Source organism: Eurosta solidaginis, chromosome 4, assembly GCF_040869045.1.
Source record: "Eurosta solidaginis isolate ZX-2024a chromosome 4, ASM4086904v1, whole genome shotgun sequence".
NCBI classification, from domain to species: domain Eukaryota; kingdom Metazoa; phylum Arthropoda; class Insecta; order Diptera; family Tephritidae; genus Eurosta; species Eurosta solidaginis.
Window position 1 is genome coordinate 252,469,523 of NC_090322.1, and position 21,622 is coordinate 252,491,144.

Genomic DNA, 21,622 nt, shown 5'->3' on the forward strand with positions numbered 1-21,622 from the left:
ACTCGCTTTTATAATACTCATTACCACCTTTCATTTGATATCCATATCGTACAAACACATTCTAGAGTCACCCCTGGTCCACCTTTAGAACTATGGCCCACTCCCTTTTAAAATACTCTTTAATACCTTCCATTTGATACCCATGTCATACAAACACATTCCAGGGTTACCCTAGGTTCATTTTCCTACATGGTGATTTTCCCTTATTTTGTCTCCAAAGCTCTCAGCTGAGTATGTAATGTTCGGTTACACCCGAACTTAGCCTTCCTTACTTGTTTAATATATTTTTCGGAAGTACATCCGTGAAAATTTTTATGCTAGTCTCATAAATAGAAATGATTGCTTATAGTTTCTCATAAAATAATTGAAAGAAACACACACAAAAATATGATTCTTTTGCTTTGTTGATTTTGCGAAAGGTAGATAATTGATCGATTTTCAGAGAACGTTCTCGTTTCGTTCTCTTCGAATGCAAAATGACACTGAAGATGGCACAACTCCGAAACCAGTTTGTGTCCATACCAAATTTGACAAGGGATGACGGAAAATGGTGCCAATATACATACATATGCACATCAAAAAAATATATTTAAATAACTGAAAAATTAAAAAAAAAAAAACAATACTACCCGCATTACGAGTGTAGCAGTAGTAGTATACGGTTACTCACAAAAATAAGTACACACTTGGTTTATGCTGAAAAAAACTCAAATACAGTGGCTCACAGCTTAATTGATAATTTTCATCTAAAATATCGCAAATTCCCTAATAGAAACCACATTCAAAAAAATGTCAAAGGTTATTCAAAGGTAAGGAGAATTCATCAAAATTTCAAAAATGAACATCAAAATTTTCAAATTTTGTTTCAGAATTTCTAGAAAAGTTTTGAGTGTGCAGTTTTGTAGCCCATACAAAATGCACTTTTGTTCAACACCCTCGTCGAAAAAAATTCTGAAAATTCAGGAAAAATTTTGAGCTATTTCTAACTTGCACATTATTATACTAAAATTTATTGGGCTACAAAACTGCATACTCAAATATTTTCTAGAAATTCTGAAACAAAATTTGAAAATTTTGATGGTCATTTTTGAAATTTTGATTAATTCTCCTTACCTTTGAATAACCTTTGACATTTTTTTGAATGTGGTTTCTGTTAGGGAATTTGCGATATTTTAGATGAAAATTATGAATTAAACTGTGAGCCACAGCATTTAAGTTTTTTCAGCATAAACCTTGTGTGTACTTATTTTTGTGAGTAACGTATATATGTACATATATCGAAGCTTGGAAAAATCTTAAAATCCACATTTGAGCCTTTTAATTTTTTTAATAAACAAAGAAATAACGATTAATTTTTTGCAGACTTTTTTTTCAGAAAATTTATTAAAAGTGGTAAGTTAGCAAATTAATGGGCCAAGTCGGACAATTTTTTTTTTACAACCGAATGGGCTCGAAGAGAAATTTTTGAAAAATCCATGATTATCGTTTTATTGGGCAAAAACAGAATTTTAGAGAAATCTTTGATGCAAAATCCAGTGACTGGTATGGAAAACCTCACATTATGTGGTAAGTAGGGCCTTCTCTTCAAAATCTTTTTCTTAACCTCGGGACCAGTAAAATAATATTGTCATTCGCCATAGATTTTTTTTGCTCAATTAACGTACTAATTTTTTAATAAAAAAAGATCTCTATATAGATGTACACCTGATACTAAAAAAATAGGAGGAAAATAAATTTTTGAGTTATTTCTCCTAAAAGGGTGCTCAAATAGCGGACGAGGCGATACATGTGTACACAGATGGTTCCAAAGTAGTAGAAGGAGTAGGGTCTGGGGTATACTTTGCTGATCCGGAAATAAACAGATCCTATAGGCTGCCGGATTACTGTAGCGTTTTCCAAGCGGAAATAGTAGTCGTAACAAAAGCAGTAGAAACCCTGGAAGAAAATAGCCCAAGCTGCAATCGTGTTAACTTTTATATTGATTGACAGTCAAGCAGCAATTAAGGCAATAATCTCGCATAGCACAGCATCTAAATGCGTGTTAGAGTGTACGCAGTCCCTGGAGAGAATCGGGACAGGGAGAAGCATACATCTATATTGGGTCCCAGGGCATATGGGAATAGATGGGAATGAAAAAGCGGAAGAACTAGCTAAAAAGGGCGCATCCCTTGAAGCTTGCTCCGTAGACGTCCCAATTAGACTTGGCAATATTAAGCGAAGGCGAAAGGCGCACATGATCGACCAAGCAGGGAAGTCGTGGGTTCAAGCGCGGGGCTGTAGAGTGTCGAAGATTATGTGTAGGTCTTACAACCTTAGACTAACAAAGTCATTAAAAAGAGAGTTCTAAGGGCTAAGGCTCCAGCTATTAGGAGTGATACAGCTGTCAGATTAAGCAGCAAGCGGCTTAGTCCTAGGAAGCTTCTTGTATTTGCCAAGAGGATGGAGTTATTTTATAACATAGGTCCTGGTTTTTGGTAGGGCTTTTCAGTTTGGTCGTTAAAACAAACTTCTGGTAACACTACGGACTTATTCAGTCTATGTGAGGTCCTCATGGACCGGGCAGTTCAACCTAACTTAACCTCACGCACTAATTTTTTAATAAAAAAAAGATCTATATAGCGTGATACAAATATTACCAGGTAAATGACGTTTAAAAAAATTTTAAAATTCTCACGTTTCTCACAATTGGTTTATTTTTATTTTTTTTTTAGTTGTATTTTCGCAACAAAAAAGTAAACATAGATTTATAAAAAACATAAACAAACATTTTTACTTTAATTATATTGTATTAATAATTTTTACATAAAGCTTTCAATTTTTTGTCTTGAGTCCCCCGAATGCTTTATCATTGCAAAATAATTATGTTTTTTGGAACCCCACGCGCGATCCAGGCTCTGCCACTATAGTTTTGAAGCGTGGGAAACATTTGCCACGCTTTGGAATGATAGCAAGAGAGCTTCAACACAAATGCATCAGAAATTGACTGCAAGGTACAGAGATGCAACAAAATCCTTAAGTCGTAGCACTTAAACGATATGTCTTCTTAAGACGTTTGACCATCGAAGAATCTCAGAACACCTCTGCTTGATGTCGTTGCGCCTCCAATACACATAAGGCTACGTCTGTTAAACCCTATGGGGAGATCTGGCGTAAGTTCCAGAGAAAATTAGCTGGCCTTCAAAAGTATCCACACAGATTCATTTCGAACGAACGCAAATAACTGATAGGTTAACTAAAGTTTAACCCTGCCAGATCGGCGCTTAAACTCAGCTTAAACTTCAGTTAAAGTGAACTGAAAAACTGCACAATAAGTTAAAGCGTAGTTTATTTGACAAACTGAACTTGTACTGAAAAACCGGGCCTAAATCCTCCAAATTAAAAAAATCTTGAAGCCGAATCGTGAAAAATGCATAACAAATTTTCAGTTGTTTTTTTTAAATTTTTTTTTATTTAACATTTAAAAAAAGTAAAATATTTCAAAATTTCGGTTTGTATTCTTTCTTTAACTTTTGCACAAAGTTTAAGAGAATGATTTTAAAATTTTTTTAAAAATCAAAAAACCATTATGGCCGCCAAGAAAAGTAAATGGTTTTACCTGGTAATATTTGTATCATGCTATATAGATGTAGACCTTCTCCTAAAATAACCGTTAATTTAAAGAAGAATCTTGAATGTGTTGTGTAACGAAAACTATGTAAACCAAACTCGAACACTTCAACCATCGTAGGAGTGCGGGTTCAAATCCCACTCCCGGGAGAAAAGGCTTTGAAGAGATTTACAAGGTATAATCGAAACAGCTGTCGCCTTGTCCGTCCTGTAGCGGAATTCACTAACTTAAAACGATGCGATTTGTCGAGATTTTAATTAACGATTTTGTCGCTTGCCTTATCGATTGTGCTATTCACTAACTTAGTTTTAACGAATCGAAATAAATTACATTTAAATTTCGTTTTAATAGTAGAAAGGTGGCAGCACAGCTTAACGAAACCTAAAAAATGCGAAAAGCACAAAAGGAGTGCCAAAAATAAATAAATTCCGCATACTAACTGCTTTTAAAAGTTTTTACATATTTTAACAAATGGTAAGTAAATGCGTTATTTATTTTTTTTTCTCTGTTGATATCGCAGTTATTCTTGTACCCCTTAATTGAAAGTTTAGAAATAATATCATGAGCCAAGTCTAAGGTTAGTCGGTACAGCTTTAGAAACTCCGCTGCATTCAAATGGAATGGGTCATCTACTTCTCTATAAACCACTGGCGATGGACTTAGTAATTCCTCATTTTGTGACAAAACGTACGCAAAGTACTCAAATGCCATTTGATTGATAAATAAAGCAGCTTTTCGTGTTTGAAAGTACTTAATTAAAGTTCCGATTTTCTTTTTTAACTAAAATTGCCAGAAATATTAATATCGTGATTTTTAACGCAGCCAATTTACTTGCCGTTTATTTAACGACACAGCTGATAGTCGATAAACGAATATCGATACAAAATAGTTACTGAATAACGAAATCGTTATAGGTATCGATTCGCAAATAAAGCGATGGCAAATGTCGTTAAAAAAGTTAGTGAATTCCACTACTGATGTCACGTTGTTTAAAATTTTCCCAAACTATTAAGCAAACTCGAAACAGTTTTCAGAAAAGTTCGAAGTTTAAAAAATCTTCATGAAAATTTTCGAATCTTTAAAATCTGTTAGTATGCAATTCATATTAGTCTGGAAGTACATATTTGAAGTTTCTTAAAATTGAAGTTGAGCCCGTACTACGTTTTACGATCCGTGATCGAAACTCATTTTTCAAATTACAATAGCTCTAAAATGGTGGATCGGATTAACGACATATGTGAACTAGCGACAAATAGAATTCGTTAGATCCGTTAGACCGTTTAAAGGGTTAAGCGCCAATTAAGTAAGTAAGTACACCAGCAAGGCATCAGCATTACTTGCAGTTGCAGTCTGCTACGAACTATTCGCCACAAACTCAAATGCCATTTCCTTCAAAAAAAGAAATCACAAATTAAACTTCAATACAATAATAACAAGAGTATTTGAGTAAGTAAATATATTTTTACAGCTTTCTCGTGGCATAACGGCATCAATAGAGGCCACGATAATTGCCAATTGTAAAAATCGACAGCGATAACAACTGGATTTGTTGTTAAAAAAGTTAGTGGATCGCGCTACTGATCTGGATCATTTAAGTGAGTTGATCGTTATCCCAAGCTGGGACATAACCACGAGACTACAATCAAGAGCATCGACAAAAGCTCCTTCATTTACCACATGTCTGTCTTTTTCAATTTTCCAACACATTCTAATAAATAAACGGGACGATATGTAGCCTACTAATTTGTACAAAATTGGAAATATTTTCCACGCCAATACTTTTTGTTCCATTTTTTTTTAATCATATGTAGCTTTTTGCCTACCTGTGATATTAAATGTATTTATATACTTAACTGTAATTCAGAATCTTCGTGCAGAAAAGTAACGAAGCGCACTAAATTGTTCGAATCCTTGTACAAACTGCAAAAAGAATTCATTATAATATATTGTACAATGTAGAAGAGCATTTCGACGACTGACTGAAAGAACACTCTCTCTCAGGAAACTATTAAAACGGTCTGCATAGGTGTTTTAAAATTTGGTTAAATTCGCTTGAAGAATGCATTTTGGTGTATGAAGAAGTATTGAATGTATTTGAAACAGAGCGATTTTTTACCAAATTCTAGTAAACGACTGCCGCATCTAACGATACTCGTTTTAAATACCGCTTTTCAAATATCAGCAAATAGAATTATATCGAAACAAAAAGACTCGTTGCCCTAAATATCAAAAGCAATATCACAAGGTGGAAATGTTTCCAGGAAACTTACTGTTTTTAAATCCCATCAAATCCAAGCCTTCTGCAAATTGGATTGAAAACCTCAGGAAAAATTATCGATATGTTGTCGTTACATATCGAAATACGTGTTCCGTTAACGGAAAAAATTTGTCTACAAAGTTAAGGGCGAATTAATGGTGACTTATAACCATAAAGCCATAACCATATAAAACAGCTGATCGAACCTACCTTATGCAAATCAATGTAATCGATTAATGGTGCCATACCATAACGCTAGCTCGATTACATTGATTTCCATAAGGGAGATGTGATCAGCTGTTTTATCTGGTTATGGCTTTATGGTTATAAGTCACCATTAATTTGCCCTTTAGAAACTAGCACAGAATTGCTGCATTAAGATACGGTGCTGCACCATTTCAAGATGGATATTGGAAAGTGTCAACTGTATTTAAGAGAGAGCTAATTGGACTTTAGAATAGTCAGCTGAAATACATAATTGTCAATTGGAATTTGGAAAGCGTCATTTGGGTCTCAGAATCGTCAATTGGATTTTAGAAAATGTAAAAAAAAAATAATATTTATACTATCTAAAATCCAATTGGCTGTTATTCGCTATTTAAACTTTTCTTTTAAACACAAATTGGATTTTAGGAGGGTCATTTGGATTTCAGAATGAATAATTTTGAACTTTTCAACTCTTTCTAAAATCCAGTTGATACTTTCCTTAATGCAAATTTCGTTTCTTGAAATCCAATTGACAATTCTAAAATCCAGAAGAGACTTTCAAAGCTTCAATTAACAATTCTAAATTCTAAGACGAAAATCCAATGAAAGATTGTAAAATCCAATTGACGCTTTCGAAAATCCAAGTGACTATTCTAAATTGCAATTATCGCTTTTTAAAATCCATCTGTAAATAGTGTAGAATTTCCAACTGGATTTTATAAAACATAAATTAGATTTTAGAAGCAACCAAATGTGTTTTAGAGAACGCCAATTGGATATTCGAAAATTAAAAAAAAATACTTATATCCACGCTGTCTAAAATTCAGTTCACATTTTCGAAAAATAGCTGCGCATATAGATCCATTTCGAAGGGATGTATAGCTAAATGGTTAGCGTACTGATGATGAAGTCTTAGCATCCTTCGAAATGGATCTATCTGCGCAGCTATGGCAGGTAGTCTGAAAAATTTTCTACTTACTATTCCAAAAAAAAATACAATTTTTCAATTATAGAAAAGTTAAAAAATAACAATAATTATCATTAGAAAAAAATTCTGGCCTTGAGCTCGAATCGATCCTTGAATCATAACAAATTTATTTAAAACAACGCAAATAAGATTTGAGAAAAAGTCAAATGGATTTCAGAAATAGTGAATTTGATATTTGCAACGTTTTCTAAAATGCAATTGATACTTTCTAAAATCCAAATGACGTTTTCTAAAATTTAATTGACAATTCCTAAATTCAAATGGCGGTTTCAAAACTCCAACTGACGTTTTCGAAAATCCAACACACTATTCTAAATTCGGATTTACCCTATCCAAAATCATTCTGGAAATAATGTAGTTTTTAATCTGCCCCAGCGCTTTTAGAAAACACAACCGATTAACACTTTTCATTGTGTTTTCATAAGCAACACTTCGAAACGTCAAATAACTGTCACAGCCGACCACACCCGTTGAGTGAATGTAACATAAAAAATCAGTCATCAGTAATTTGACATAAAGTCCAAACTGTTGAATGGATCGGAAATACCCAACGGTGCGTTTGCAAGTGATCGCTGGTGATCACTTAACGGCTGATCAATATGAATAGGAAAAGGAGGACGAAATCACGGAGGTAGAGAAATTCGAATAGAAATATATTTAGATATAGGGCGAACAAGAGGAATGGAAAGATGAAGAAGCAAATGAGAAAGAGGAAAAATGGATGGAAAAATTAAGAGGAATATAAAGACGATTAAGGGACGAGGAACAGGAAGAGAGAATAAGAAGAAGAGGCGTGTTGATGGAGAGATGATGGCCGAATTGTGACAAATCAATGTTCGACCAGAACATTAATTGAATTAAAATAGAATCTGGAGTGTTCTCGACCAATCCAAGAGCGACCGTCTTTTAATCTTATTAAAAATATCATTGGTTTCAATAGCTTGCTGATACAAAATTCGAGCGAGAGCTTTCCTTCATTCGGTCGGTTTTAAATATACATCAAGTGTCCCCATAATTAGACAATGTTCAAAGCGAAATATTGAATACATGGCTTAATTATATGGTTGGCTCATCCTCATCAGCTGGTTTTAATCTTTTCATTTACAATTTTACAAAATATCGCAATCATATTTTGTCGAGAAAAAAATTTCTAAAACATATTTTGCTGAATTAAAAAAGGTGGAGAAATATGAGAAAACTCGAAAATGTCGAAAAAATTTGCAAAATATTTGCAAAGGATGCACATTTTCATGGCTGTTCTATTTTCCATGATTTATTTGTAAACAAACACACTTTTGGCTTCTGCAAAAATCCTGTGGATATCATAGCCAATGCTGGACCCAACCAGGGCTATCGAAGGCCGCCTATGCATGGCCCATATTTTAGATCAGGTTTTTTTTTTTTTTGGACACGTACGAAAAGTTGAAAATAAAAAATGTTGAAACAGAAATATCAAAATTTTTCAAAATATCGAAATCATATTGTGTCGAAAAAATATTTTGCCGAATTGAAAAAAAGCCGAACAAATATAGAGATGTGTCGAAATTTGCATGCCTGGTATATTTTTTCTTTCGCGGATCCGTACGAAAAGTCGAAAATAAAGATATCGAAACAGGAATGTCGAAATTGAAAATTTTTTTAAATATCGAAATTATTTTTCGTCGAACAATAAAATGTCGAAAAAATATTTTGCGCAAATAAAAAAGGCCGAAGAAATATAGAGAAATGTCGAAAAAAATTTGCATGCCTGGTATACTTTTATACTTGCAAAGACATATTTGCAAAATACATTTGTGCATTTTCATGTGTTATATTTTTCATGAACTGGTTGTAAACAAACCCAATTATGCAAAAAAGGCTTTTCTGCAGAAAAACTGTGTATAGCGTAGCCTGTGCTGGACCCAACTAGGCTTTTGTTTAAAGCGGGGTCGAAGACCACCTATGCATAAAGGGAAAACTTTTGGTCGCGCCCAGATTTTAGATCAGCTGGATATTATTTTTTGGTTTCTTGTGAACATCTTGCAAAAGAAGAAATATTTTTACTTTCCGTCTTCGGATTATTGATACCGAGTTCAAAATACTTCTACATTCATATATAACAATTAAAAACGAATATCGAAATAATCTAATTAATACATTATTTCAAAATTTGTTTTTCGACATTTCGTGTTTTGACATTTTAATTTCTATATATCGTACCAAGCCCATTTTTTCGCGCGAACTTTACACATCATTAATTAGATTATTTCGGAATTTTTTTTTTTCAACATTTTCTTTTTCGTCATTTTTCGTTTCGACATTTTTTTCGAGACTTTCGGTTTTCTACATTTCTTTTTCGATATGTATTTTTGGACATTTCGTCGTTCGACACTTCAATTTTCGACACATCGTTCATACCCATCATAAATTACATTATTTCGATATTTTTTTCGACATGTCGAATCAAAAATTCAATATTTTTATTTTCGAAATGTCCGGTTTTCCTAATTTTTTCCAACATTTTAATTTTCTACATATTGCACCAAACCCTAAAAGAAAATAGCAAATTTCCCTGACCGCCATGGTATTGAGGTTGTGTGCCGACCCAACTAACCGAAGGTTCTCGAATCAAAATACTGCATAACTGACATCAAAACACTGTAAAAAAAGTTGTCTAAAACGTATGCCTCTCGGAGTCGGCATAAGACATGTTGGTCTGCTAATTTAGGCAGAAGAGAATTTCCTTAAAATCGGGTACTTGCTAATTGTGATGTGGATGATGTTGATAACACTAATTATATGTCAGCTACTGTATATTTTACGTACTTATCTTTTGCTTCCTCTGCTGTTGATCCTTCAATTCTCAATTTTATATACAAAAAAAAACCTTTTGTATATCTAATACGGAGATTTTGAATATTACCATATGCCCACATCTCGCCTCGATTATAAATTAATAGACGATCTGATAATGCCTCCAATTCATGTTCGTCCGTTGTTGTTATTATAAGAGTTTTACCCATATAACGTTTGTAACGTAAAACATTCCATACTTCTCGGCAAGCTTTTGGTGTAAGTCCACGCGTTGGTTCGTCTAATATGACAACTGTGGGATGTGCAATTAAAGCGAGTGCTATATTAACTTTGCGGCGTCGATCCACGCTAAGCAACATAATTGGTTTATCCATATAACTTCCCATTGAGAATGCACTGGAAAGATCACGCAAAACTGGTCGAATATTTTTGTATTCAATGCCTCGTAACAAGCAAAAGAAACGTAAAATCTGTCTTGGTGTAAAACTATTCCAAAGGCCATGATCTTGCGGTACATATGATAATTTTTTAAATGCTTTCTCTGGCTCATATTTTAGTTCGGCTCCATCGACGAAGACGTCACCAAAGGCGAATGTGTTTTCACCAACCACCTGTCCAGCAAAATACGATTTGTTGCTGTGACGAGAGCCGTATATGGCTATACATTGACCACTAAAAAGTAAACAAACAAAATTATAATCAATATTAGTTTGGGGATGGGTGGATTTCGTCCCACGTTTCTACGAAAAACTTATGGTAGCAAACTCGGCAGACTTTGTGCTTCGGATTTAAAGATCTTAAAATTTTTAAATACTACCACTTTCCCAGCCCCACTCACACTTTCATTATAAAACTACCAATGTTCAAACATCAACGATAACTACTCTACGAAATGTACAGTATGACATTTTTTTTACCATTATTCTCGCTTTTTCTGGAGCTGTTACCAGACAAAGTGCATTTAACTTTTTACCAAACTTCAGTGCTCTAACGTAAATACTTGCAGAGAAATTCAGTATACAATGAATTTAGCATGGGCGATGTGACCGAAATTAATTTTATCCTACGACGATCCCTGGAGTGAGTGCAGGTACATATTTCCTTGCTATACTCTGACCCTGCCCTCCGATATCGCATAGCAAGTACCGAAGCTGCGCGCGATGAACCCAGAAGCCTTCCCTCCAGATGAAAGGCATGGCTCCTGGATTGTGTTGAAAGTTTATTTTTAGTCGTATCAGCATCTGTTTAAATGACTTAAGCTGTGAATATTTTCAAACGGTTTTATTTAGCTTGACAGGCCGGCCGGCACGAATTTTGTAATTAAAATTTAACATTTGACCAAAAGAATAACGATTAATAAGCGCCAGTCAGGGAATGCTTCGCCACTTCATTTATCCTCTAAAGGACAACTGGAGTTACAGCTTTACTTTCCTTTGGCTTCTCCAAAAACGGCGTACTCTTAATGTTGCTTCCCTTTGGCTCGACAGCCATTTTCACATCCTTACTCTGTTGCTCGCGTATCGCTATTAGTCACCGCTCTATTTTGACTAGCAGCTTTTGGTTGCTTCCTCGCTATTAGAGTGCCACTGTCCTGCATCTTCAAAGCAGGCTTATCACCTTTCCAGCCCCTTCATTCTGCCGGAAGCTTCTTCCCCATACCGGTTTGCGGTACCGAGGGTTTGTGGAATAAAAGCTCTTTGCCAGCAAACTAGCTTTGACTGATCCATGTCAAGCGCTTACTCTCCTGGTCGGTAGGGTCGACGACGGCTACCATGATGGTCTGGCTTGGTACCTGAACGTACCGGATCTGCATCCGGCAAAGGACCATCAACATCGGTAACACTAGTGCTGCCGGCTGGCACAAATCCTTGGGCTGAACCCTCCCAGAGGGTGCCGGCTGGTAATATGCACAGCAGTTTCCCCTTCCAGGGGAGTGCTAGCTAAGTTTAGGAATCATCTCCATTTGTGCCCCAGCTCCTTAATAGCTTAGGCATATGGAAATGGTTTTTAAACGTGGCCTCAAGGTGGGAACTGGACCACGCCCAGTTCAAAAGGTGGTGTACCCTAATCCAGGGTGTTATGCGATTCCGTGCCCATTGGATGGTTTACAGTCAGGGGCATCCGACTGTATTCTTACGGAGTCTCCCGGATACCGGTCCACCTCCGGGAGTAACGGCGACTTGCTGCGGTATAGGGCTCTACCGCAGTCGATCGCATTGTTTCCCCTATCCCTTAACTTCAGGCTGCCGAACGGTCTCACCTTAGTAGGCAGCTAACGAACAAGATAAAATGAGCAACAAAAACCTGGCCTCGGATCCCTGCACGGGTAAAGATGCCGCCCTTGGACTAGGCATTAAAAAAGTCCACAACTCGTCGGGAACCGCACAGACGGCGCCGACCAGGCCTTCACGGCAACAAAAAAATCTTCGGCCACCTGTGCAAGCTAGCGGAAGAACTAAACCCCTTGAGGGCAAGTCCAATTCCGCAGCAGCCGTTAAAGCTAACCCCAAAGAGGGAAAGCAACGTCCGACTGAGCAAGAACAGGAGGCCCGTCCCACGCCCGTACCGGGCACCTCTTGTCAGCAGGTGGCTGGTAACAGCACTAAATCCTCCACGGAAAAAAGTACTGCCTCCTCCGCTGCAAAGCCACCTCGCAAGCCGGCTGAACCCCTTGAGGGTTCCAAGGGAAATAAGCGAATCCCGACTTCGGTCCACAACCAGCCGAACATTCGCAATGCCGTCAAAATCGTTGAGAAACTTGGAAACTCTCCCAGCGACAAGTTGACGGCAGAGCAAAAAAGTTCTCTGGCCTGGGCCAGGAAGATTATTGCTGCCAAGAAGAGCAGCAACAACAACCCCATCCCCCTTCCTCTTCTGCCACCAAACTACCTTCTGACCCGAAGATGCCGGCCCTTAAGGGACAAAGGTCTATGGGAAATGCCTCGAGCGATCCCAAAAGGCACCGGCCTTCGACCTCTGCTCCCCCTGCCCTGACCAAAACCTTCAGCGAGGCGGCTAAGGCCAACTTTACGCTGGCGGTTTTGAACCGCGGTCACCCGGATGGGAACATGACCCCGGATAACTGGAAGGATGTCCTTAACGGCCTTCTCAGGATCTTTAAGGACATCATGACCAAGTATCCGGGGCCGGCTCCCACTATACGTGATGCCGGCTGGTACCAGGGTAGGGTCAAGCTTGTTTCCTGCGCCGATGAGCGCTCGTGCAAGCTCTACAAACTCGCCATAGCTTCGCTAGGACAGCTGTGGCCTGGGGCCAGGTTGGATGCGGTCGGTGTGGAAGAAATTCCGAACAGACCGAGAGCTTGAGCCTGGGTCCCAGACGGCATAGCAGATCCTGGCGAGATCCTGGATACCATCGCGGAGTCGAATCAGGGGCTACCTTCGAGCGATTGGAGGATAGTCCGGGTCGGCGAGACAAGGGCGAAGCAGCGTTATGTTGGCTTCATCATAAACGAGGCTTCTCTCCCTTGGCTTGACGAATGTGGTGGAGTATTAAGCTACGGCTTCTACTCCATCACGTTGAAAATTCGAAGGGATGGTACGAAGGAGGAAACACCGGACGAGGGTGAGCCTGTACCTCAGGGCGAGGGGTCAGATAGAAACACCCCGAGTGGATTTGCTACCCATGGCACTGGGGAAGGGACCGCCACCGCGCCGGAGGATCTGGTGATTGGGGATACCGCCTCGAGCGAATCCGCAACCGCGACAATGAATCTCACGGACCCATGCAACACCTTGAGTGGACATGGGGCCGATATCGAACTGGCACGCAGCACTCCGGATGCCGAGAGCGATGCACTCTCGTTATCTGAGTTTGCGGGCCAGTTATTTACGGGCATGGACGAGCAGCTTCTGCTGGAATCCGACCCGTCGGATGCCGAATTCGACGATGCGGATCAGCAGAGGATGGACGTCGATGCCGCAAACGAACCTTAACGGGCGCGCAGGTACTGCAGATAAACCTGCACCATTCTAAGGCAGCCTCGGCTGCCCTAATCTTGCGCCTCAGCACAACGTATGAGGACGTCGTTCTAGTCCAGGAGCCTTGGGTCGTTGGCAGCAAGGTCTGTGGACTCTTTTCTAAGGACTACCGGCTGGTGATACCACCCGTGACAGGTAGAATCAGATCTTGTATTCTAGTAAAGAAAAATCTAGTATTTATTTTACTATCACTTTTTAGCGACGGGGACTTTACCTGTATTAGCCTCGAGCTACAGGGGCAAACAATTTGGCTGATGTCCGCATATCTCTAGCACGATCGCCCAACTTCTGTGCAGAACCGGCTCTGCAAAACGGTACGGGAGGCCCACAGTAAAGCGTTCCCGATAATAATTGAGGCCGATGCCAATGCACATTACACTGCTTGGGGCTCTACCGATATTAACAGTAGGGGTGAGTCTCATTTTGATTCTATTATAAGTAACAATCTAAGTATTTGCAACTCTGGAGACAAACCAACCTTCATCACCTTAAACAGGAAGGAGGTTCTAGATGTTACTCTAGTTTCTGGGGCATTCTCTGACCTTGTCAAAAATTGGAGAGTTTCCAACGAAAACTCCTACTCTGATCATATGTATATTATTTTCACTCTGCTCTTGCGTACACCGCCTAGGGTGGCTTACAGGAATAGGAGACGTACGGACTGGAACCTTTATAAAAAAGTCCTATCCTCTACTCTCCTAAAGAACGCTTCTCACGGTAGGCCGAGCCTGCCGCTAACAGCTGATGAAGCGCCTCCTTTAGACACAACATTTGCTTCTCTCGGTGAGCTAGACTCATCGTCAAAAATAGAAGAAGCAGTAGATCTTATCACCAAATATTGTAACGCTGCCTTCACAGTAGCCTGACCGGAGATTAAGGTGAGGGGTAAAGAGAAACCCTATTGGTGGAACCAAGAAATCTCCGAGCAGAGGGAAAACAGCAGAAAACTCTTTAACGAGGCTAAGCGCACGGGAATCTGGTCCCATTATAGGGACGCCTTAAAATCTTTTAAGAAGTTAATCCAGAAGGCCAAAAGGGACTCCTGGAAGAACTTCACCAATGACATCGAAGAAGTCTCAGAGGCCAATCGCCTACGAAAGGTCCACTCCAAAAACCCCATACCTCCAAGCTGCATTCGCACAACGAGCGGAGAATGGGCCACTTCTAGTACGGACATTCTCGAAACCCTGATCAGCACTCACTTTCCAGGCTGCAGATCTCAACCATACATCTTAAACACGCAATCTAACCCAGGGATATTTCAACCCCTGGACCACATTGTAAGCGAAAAAGGAGCGATCAAGTCCTTTAAACCCTTCAAATCTCCGGGAAAGGATGGAATATTTCCCGCTGAATTGCAAGCTGCAAGCGATCTTATAAGCCCGCTGCTAGCTAAAATCTACAAGGCTTGCCTCAACCTGGTCTATATCTCCACGGAATGGACCAAGGCAAAGGTAGTCTTCATACCCAAAGGAGGCAGGATATCGGGCAACAGTCCGAAGGATTTCAGACCAATAAGTCTGACCTCCTTCCTCCTAAAAGTTCTAGAACGATTGCTGGACGCCTACATTAGACGATCGGTAAATAAGGTACTAATCTCTAACAACCAACACGCCTACTCTAAGGGCAAATCCGTAGAGACAGCTCTACATGCTGTCACTACTAAGATAGAGAAGGGTCTTGCCTTTAAAGAATTTACGCTGGGTATCTTTCTCGACATAGAAGAAGCCTTCAACAACGTTCTCCCAGCAGCGGTCACAAAATCTCTACGTTCACTAGGGGGGCGTTCTTTCTCCTCTACTATGGAACCTGACGGTGAACGCTCTGTTATCTATACTACAGCCCACCGGATGCCAAGTCATTGCATATGCCGATGACATAGCCTTGACAGTTACCGGCAAACACCTTCCGGTGCTTGGCGAACTCTTGCAAAATGCTCTTAATCTAACTTGGTCTATGGAATGCGGACTCAGCATCAGCAGTGAAAAAACTGAGATGGTGCTTTTTACCCGCAATTGCAGTATACCGGAATTTACCCTCCCGTCCCTAAACGGGAAGGATATCAAACTCTATACCGAGGTTAAATATTTCGGAGTTATTCTAGACAGTAAGCTTGACTGGAAGCGAAATGTGGAGGAACGATCCAGGAAAGCCACAATGGCTCTCTACGCTTGTAAGTCGGTAATCGGAAAAAGGTGGGGTCTCCAGCCACGCATAGTCCATTGGATCTATACGGCAGTGGTGAGACCCATACTCTTCTACGCCGTCACCGTATGGTGGACGGCACTCGATATCGAATCTAACAAGAGTAAAGTAACGAGAGTGCAGAGGATGGCGGCAATGCTCACCAGCGGTGCCCTTCCCTCCACTCCCACCAAAGCTCTTGAAACCATATTATTCCTTCTCCCAACTGATCTATATGGTAGATACTGTGCCTCCTGCAACGCGACAAGGCTCAACGCTATCGAACCATGGAGGGACTGCAGGTTTGGTCACACCCGGATCCTGAAGCGAGTCCCCGAAACCTTCTTGAAATTGGACCATACAACATCGCCCCCTTGCTGGGACAACAAATTTTCTACAAGAATCCCAGAGAGGAACGAGTGGGCAAACGGCGTGGAGCCGGGATCACACGAAATCTCCGTTTTTACAGATGGCTCTAAACTAAACAACAGAGTCGGCAGCGGGATATTCTCGGAGAAGCTCAATCTAAGCGAGAGCTTTCGCCTACCTGATCACTGCAGTGTTTTTCAGGCTGAACTCATAGCTATCTGGGAAGCAGCCCGCTATCTTGCTAACCTGCAGGTAACCAATTCTATTTCAATTTTCTCTGACAGCCAAGCTGCCATAAAATCTCTGCAATGCAGTAACACCTCGTCACTAGTGGCATTGAAGTGCAGAGAAACCCTCTACAAACTAGATGAAAATTGCAACCTAAGCATAATATGGGTTCCTGGCCACTGTGACATCTCAGGAAACTGCGCCGCGGATGAGCTAGCTAAGGAAGCCACCAACTTGCAAACAACAACATACGCTGGTTGGGCCAGCCCTCCTCTAAACACTTGCAAATACCACCTGCGATCTCTTTTCACGGATCAGGCAAACGCCAGATGGGCGAGGGAACCTACATGTAGTATATCCAAGCAAATCTGGCCTAAGCTGGATGAAAAGAGATCGCGATCGGTGATATTGTTAAACCGTATCTCTATAAGCCCACTAGTGGGCCTTTTCCACAAGAATCCCAGAGAGGAACGAGTGGGCAAACGGCGTGGAGCCGGGATCACACGAAATCTTCGTTTTTACAGATGGCTCTAAACTAAACAACAGAGTCGGCAGCGGGATATTCTCGGAGAAGCTCAATCTAAGCGAGAGCTTTCGCCTACCTGATCACTGCAGTGTTTTTCAGGCTGAACTCATAGCTATCTGGGAAGCAGCCCGCTATCTTGCTAACCTGCAGGTAACCAATTCTATTTCAATTTTCTCTGACAGCCAAGCTGCCATAAAATCTCTGCAATGCAGTAACACCTCGTCACTAGTGGCATTGAAGTGCAGAGAAACCCTCTACAGACTAGATGAAAATTGCAACCTAAGCATAATATGGGTTCCTGGCCACTGTGACATCTCAGGAAACTGCGCCGCGGATGAGCTAGCTAGGGAAGCCACCAACTTGCAAACAACAACTTCCGCTGGTTGGGCCAGCCCTCCTCTAAACACTTGCAAATACCACCTGCGATCTCTTTTCACGGATCAGGCAAACGCCAGATGGGCGAGGGAACCTACATGTAGTATATCCAAGCAAATCTGGCCTAAGCTGGATGAAAAGAGATCGCGATCGGTGATATTGTTAAACCGTATCTCTATAAGCCCACTAGTGGGCCTTCTTACAGGTCACTGCCTCATGGGCACTCACGGTTCCTATATGGGCCTGCAGACAAATGACTTCTGCCGCAGCTGTAGGGACGAGGAGGAGATAGAAAGCGTTGAGCACTATCTGTGCCACTGTCCCGCACTGTCAAAAACCAGATACCAATGCCTCCACAGACACTCTTTTGGGTGCCTTGCGGAGCTTGAATCTATAAACCCAAACGACATCTTGCGTTTCATTAGGCAAACGCGCTGGTTTAGCCTCACTGGGGTCTAAACTTTCTTCCTCTTCTTCGAAAGTAGGGTAATAGGAAATAGGGGCCCCCAGCGTGGTAGCACCTTCGGGCCACAACGGCCTACGTGAGTCTCCGCTCGGACAGCGGAGGCAGCCACTCTAACCTAACCTAACCTAGTGCTGCCCGGGTACTTTGAGGCAACTCTTTTACTCACTCTCAGCTTTGTACTCTTTTCCAATTTTCTTCTACCGCTCCCTCACGAGCTCATTGCCTTTCCACTACCTTCGTTCTCCAAATCCGTCTGACCCTACAAGGCGAGTTCAGAGATTTAACATTAAATATGGCTTAAAGCAAAGCCGCCTTCTAAAAAATATTAATCAACCATTTTACTGTCTCTTACGGTTCAGCTAAAAATGAAATAGTATTCAGTGTGTCCCCTTTCTTCGGTATTTTATATTCCAACTGATCTACCATAAAACGTTTTCTAATACTGCTTTCCAAATCCTGATGCGCTATATGTTGCTTTAACTGCATTACCTCTCGATCATCGTAAGGATGTGTGGCAGAGCGTAGAGTTCTTACACTATAAAACAAACGACAAAATTAATTTATTAAAATATATAAAATGAATGTAAAAAATTATTACAATTGCCTTACCGGCAATCTTTTGTAACCGAGTTAAAAAAACCACACACTCTCGAATAAGTAGCGTTAAAGCAGCTTGACTTTAATTAATTAATAACATATATGTAATACAATATAGGATTGCTGCTACAGGCTAGGTACACTCCCAAACATCAGAGTCCCGATAAATTGCTGTTTAAATATTTTTGTTTTTGTTTTCAATAATCGAATGTACCTAAATTTTTAAATTTTTTCTCCCCTGCAAAAAATGCGATTAGTTTAGGATGAGACCGGGATGAGTCGCAAAGGAGTATGACTAATGCCAGTTTGGATCTCTTTGTACGCGTTCAACTGTTCCCTTTTGTTTGAGCATGTCCTATGAAGAGACTAATTGTACCCATTTATACCCAAGCGGGAACTATAGGACCAATCCCTTTGTACCCATATAGGGAACGAACGAAGACTAATCTCTTTTCTCATCAAAAAGTGTTAGTTTTCGTATGGTACGAGGTTGTGTACATTTTAAACGCAATATTAAAACATGCAAAATATTGGTAGATTCATCTCAATATGTAAAAAAATTAATTAAGTCGCCAACTAATTCCAAGAGATACTGGTGGACGATAATGGAACATATGGTTCAAGTCATTTAGGTTCGGTATAGGGCTCCGCATTTTTTTTTTTAAATAACTCGAATCAATCTCCTATAATCTTTTTTATTTAACTCACTTCGTTGCCGCTGTTTTATGTTTTTTAAAATAGGCTACATGAATTTCAATCTTAACTTATCCCAACTATACCCAAAAGGGACTAGAGCGGATCAATTATGCCCCAATGTAGACAAAACAGATCCATCGGAGATCGGCCTCTTTAGGGATTAGTCACACTATTTTTTGTAGCTTTGTCACACTTATACTGCCATAATCACAAAAATTGTGTAGGCTGTCTTGTTTTTATTTCTAACTCAAAACTCTTTGTGAGCATTTTCTATTAGCAATATACATAGGTGTATTACATTTATGATTTATCATCATTAATTGGCTCTTAACCGCCAAAGCGATTTTAGCCGTTTTGTAACAAGTCACTCCAGTTATCCCCGTTTCGCGAAAACTGACGTCAATTGGGAGCACAAAGGAAGGTCTTCTCCTTCCTCTGCTTACAAACTGAGGTGTCGACTAAGCTGAAGCCGAAGCTTCTTCGTCCATTCGCATAACATGACATAGCCAGCGAAGCCTTTGGTTTTTATTTGCTGCACTCTCGTCAAATCTGCGTAAATTTTATACGGTTTATCATTATACCTCTTTCTATACCACATAATTCTTTAGGAGAACTTTTCTCTCGAACACCACAAGAGCCATCTGACCTTCTCTCGACACAGTCCATGATTCCGAGCCATACAGGTATGATGAGCGACATGAAAGCGTGATTTTTGTTCGTCGAGACAGGACTTTAATTTACTCAGTCCAAAGTAGCACTTGCTGGCAAGAGTTATTCTCTGTGATTGCTAAGCGGACATTGTTTTTGATCTTAATGACAGTTCCAATGGACAAAATCCTTCACAGTCTCGAATTTATATCCGTCAACAGTGACGTGGCTGCCAAGGCGCGAATGCGCCGATTCTTTCTTTGATGACAGCATGTACTTCGTCTTGTCCTCATTTACCGCAAGACCCACTTTTTTGTGCTGCTTTATCTAATCCCGAGAAGGCAGAACTCACAGCACGTTTGTCCAGATCAATAATATCAATATCATCAGTATACGCCAGTAATTTTACGCTCTTATAATAGATTGTTCCATCACGGCTTAGTTCTGCTCCTAAAATTATCTTCTCCAGCATTATGTTAAATAAATCGCAGAAAAGACAGTCGCCCTGTCAGAACCCTCATTTGGTTTCGAGTGGCTTGGGTCCTTTCAATCCTTACGGATCTGGTGGTGTTGCTCAACGTCATTTTGCAGTGCCTTACTAAGTTTGCAGGGAACTTAAATTCAGACATAGCATACAAGTAGGTTCATTTCGCGCTGTCTATTATCTTATTGTGAGTCTTCTCCAGGATATGGGGCATCGTAAAGATCTGGTCGATAGTAGACTTGCCTGGTCTGAAGCCGCATTGATAAGGTCTAATTTGTTGACTATGGGTTTCAGTCTTTCGCACAGTACGCTAGATAGAATCTTGTACGCGATATTAAGCAGGTCGATTCTGAGGTAATTGGAGCGGTTTGCGGGATCGCCTTTCTCGAGGATAAGACAGAGAACACTCAAGTTCCATTCTGGAGGTATGCGCTCATCCGGCATAGGAGTTGATGATGTTCTTTACCAACTCTTCGCTTCCGTGTTTGAATAGCTCGGTGGGTATTCCGTCATTACGTGGCGCCTCGTGATTTTTTAGCCGGGATATTGTCATTCTCACTTCGTCATAGTCGAGCACGGAAAGGTATTTTCCATCATCAGCGCTTGGGGTGTCGGGTTCCCTTACTAGCTAGCAATAAGATGTGTTCCCTCCACAACTTAGGCATACTCTGTATGTCAATTACCTCCGTAGAAGAAAAGTGCAAGGTTTGTGCGAGCGAGCAGTTCTACCTGGATTTTCTTTTTATGAGAATTTGCTTCGTTTTTTTTCAGACTCGATTACAAAAGATTACGTATTTTTTTAGCCATACTCTCGTTTTGTTGAAAATCTATTCCGAGCTTTGACATGTTCTATGACATATAAGATAATAAATATTATTATAGCAGATATTGTCATAAATAAGATTGGCCATAAAATTCCAGGGTCATGGAATTTGAAAATGGATTCGACTGTAAAAATACAAAAATATTAAAAGTAATAAATATTCAACTTTACAAAATGATAGGCATATTGAACGTGTATTCAAGAAAGTGATTGATGTGTTCGGATCTTAACTTCCATAAAGTGATGATTACGAATTGCTTATTTTTAAATTTTAGATCTACGATGTAAAATCGCCACGGGTTCCATAGCGGAACCAGAAACAGGTGACTACTGGAAATCGGCTGATTGGTACTTTTTTAAAATGATTTGACAC

At 40.0% G+C, this 21,622-nt stretch overlaps 1 protein-coding gene across 1 annotated transcript in view; it reads right to left on the reverse strand.

Moving 5' to 3' along the window:
• LOC137251333 (ATP-binding cassette sub-family A member 17) overlaps positions 1-21,622 on the reverse strand; it is a 70,036-nt gene that overhangs the window by 10,603 nt on the left and 37,811 nt on the right. The window contains exons 11-14 of the mRNA XM_067785723.1: positions 21,236-21,374; positions 18,354-18,536; positions 9,865-10,524; positions 5,462-5,527 (exon numbers count right to left, since the gene is read on the reverse strand). Of these exons, the coding sequence (XP_067641824.1) occupies positions 5,462-5,527; positions 9,865-10,524; positions 18,354-18,536; positions 21,236-21,374 (1,048 nt within the window). The remainder of the gene's footprint in view (positions 1-5,461; positions 5,528-9,864; positions 10,525-18,353; positions 18,537-21,235; positions 21,375-21,622) is intronic.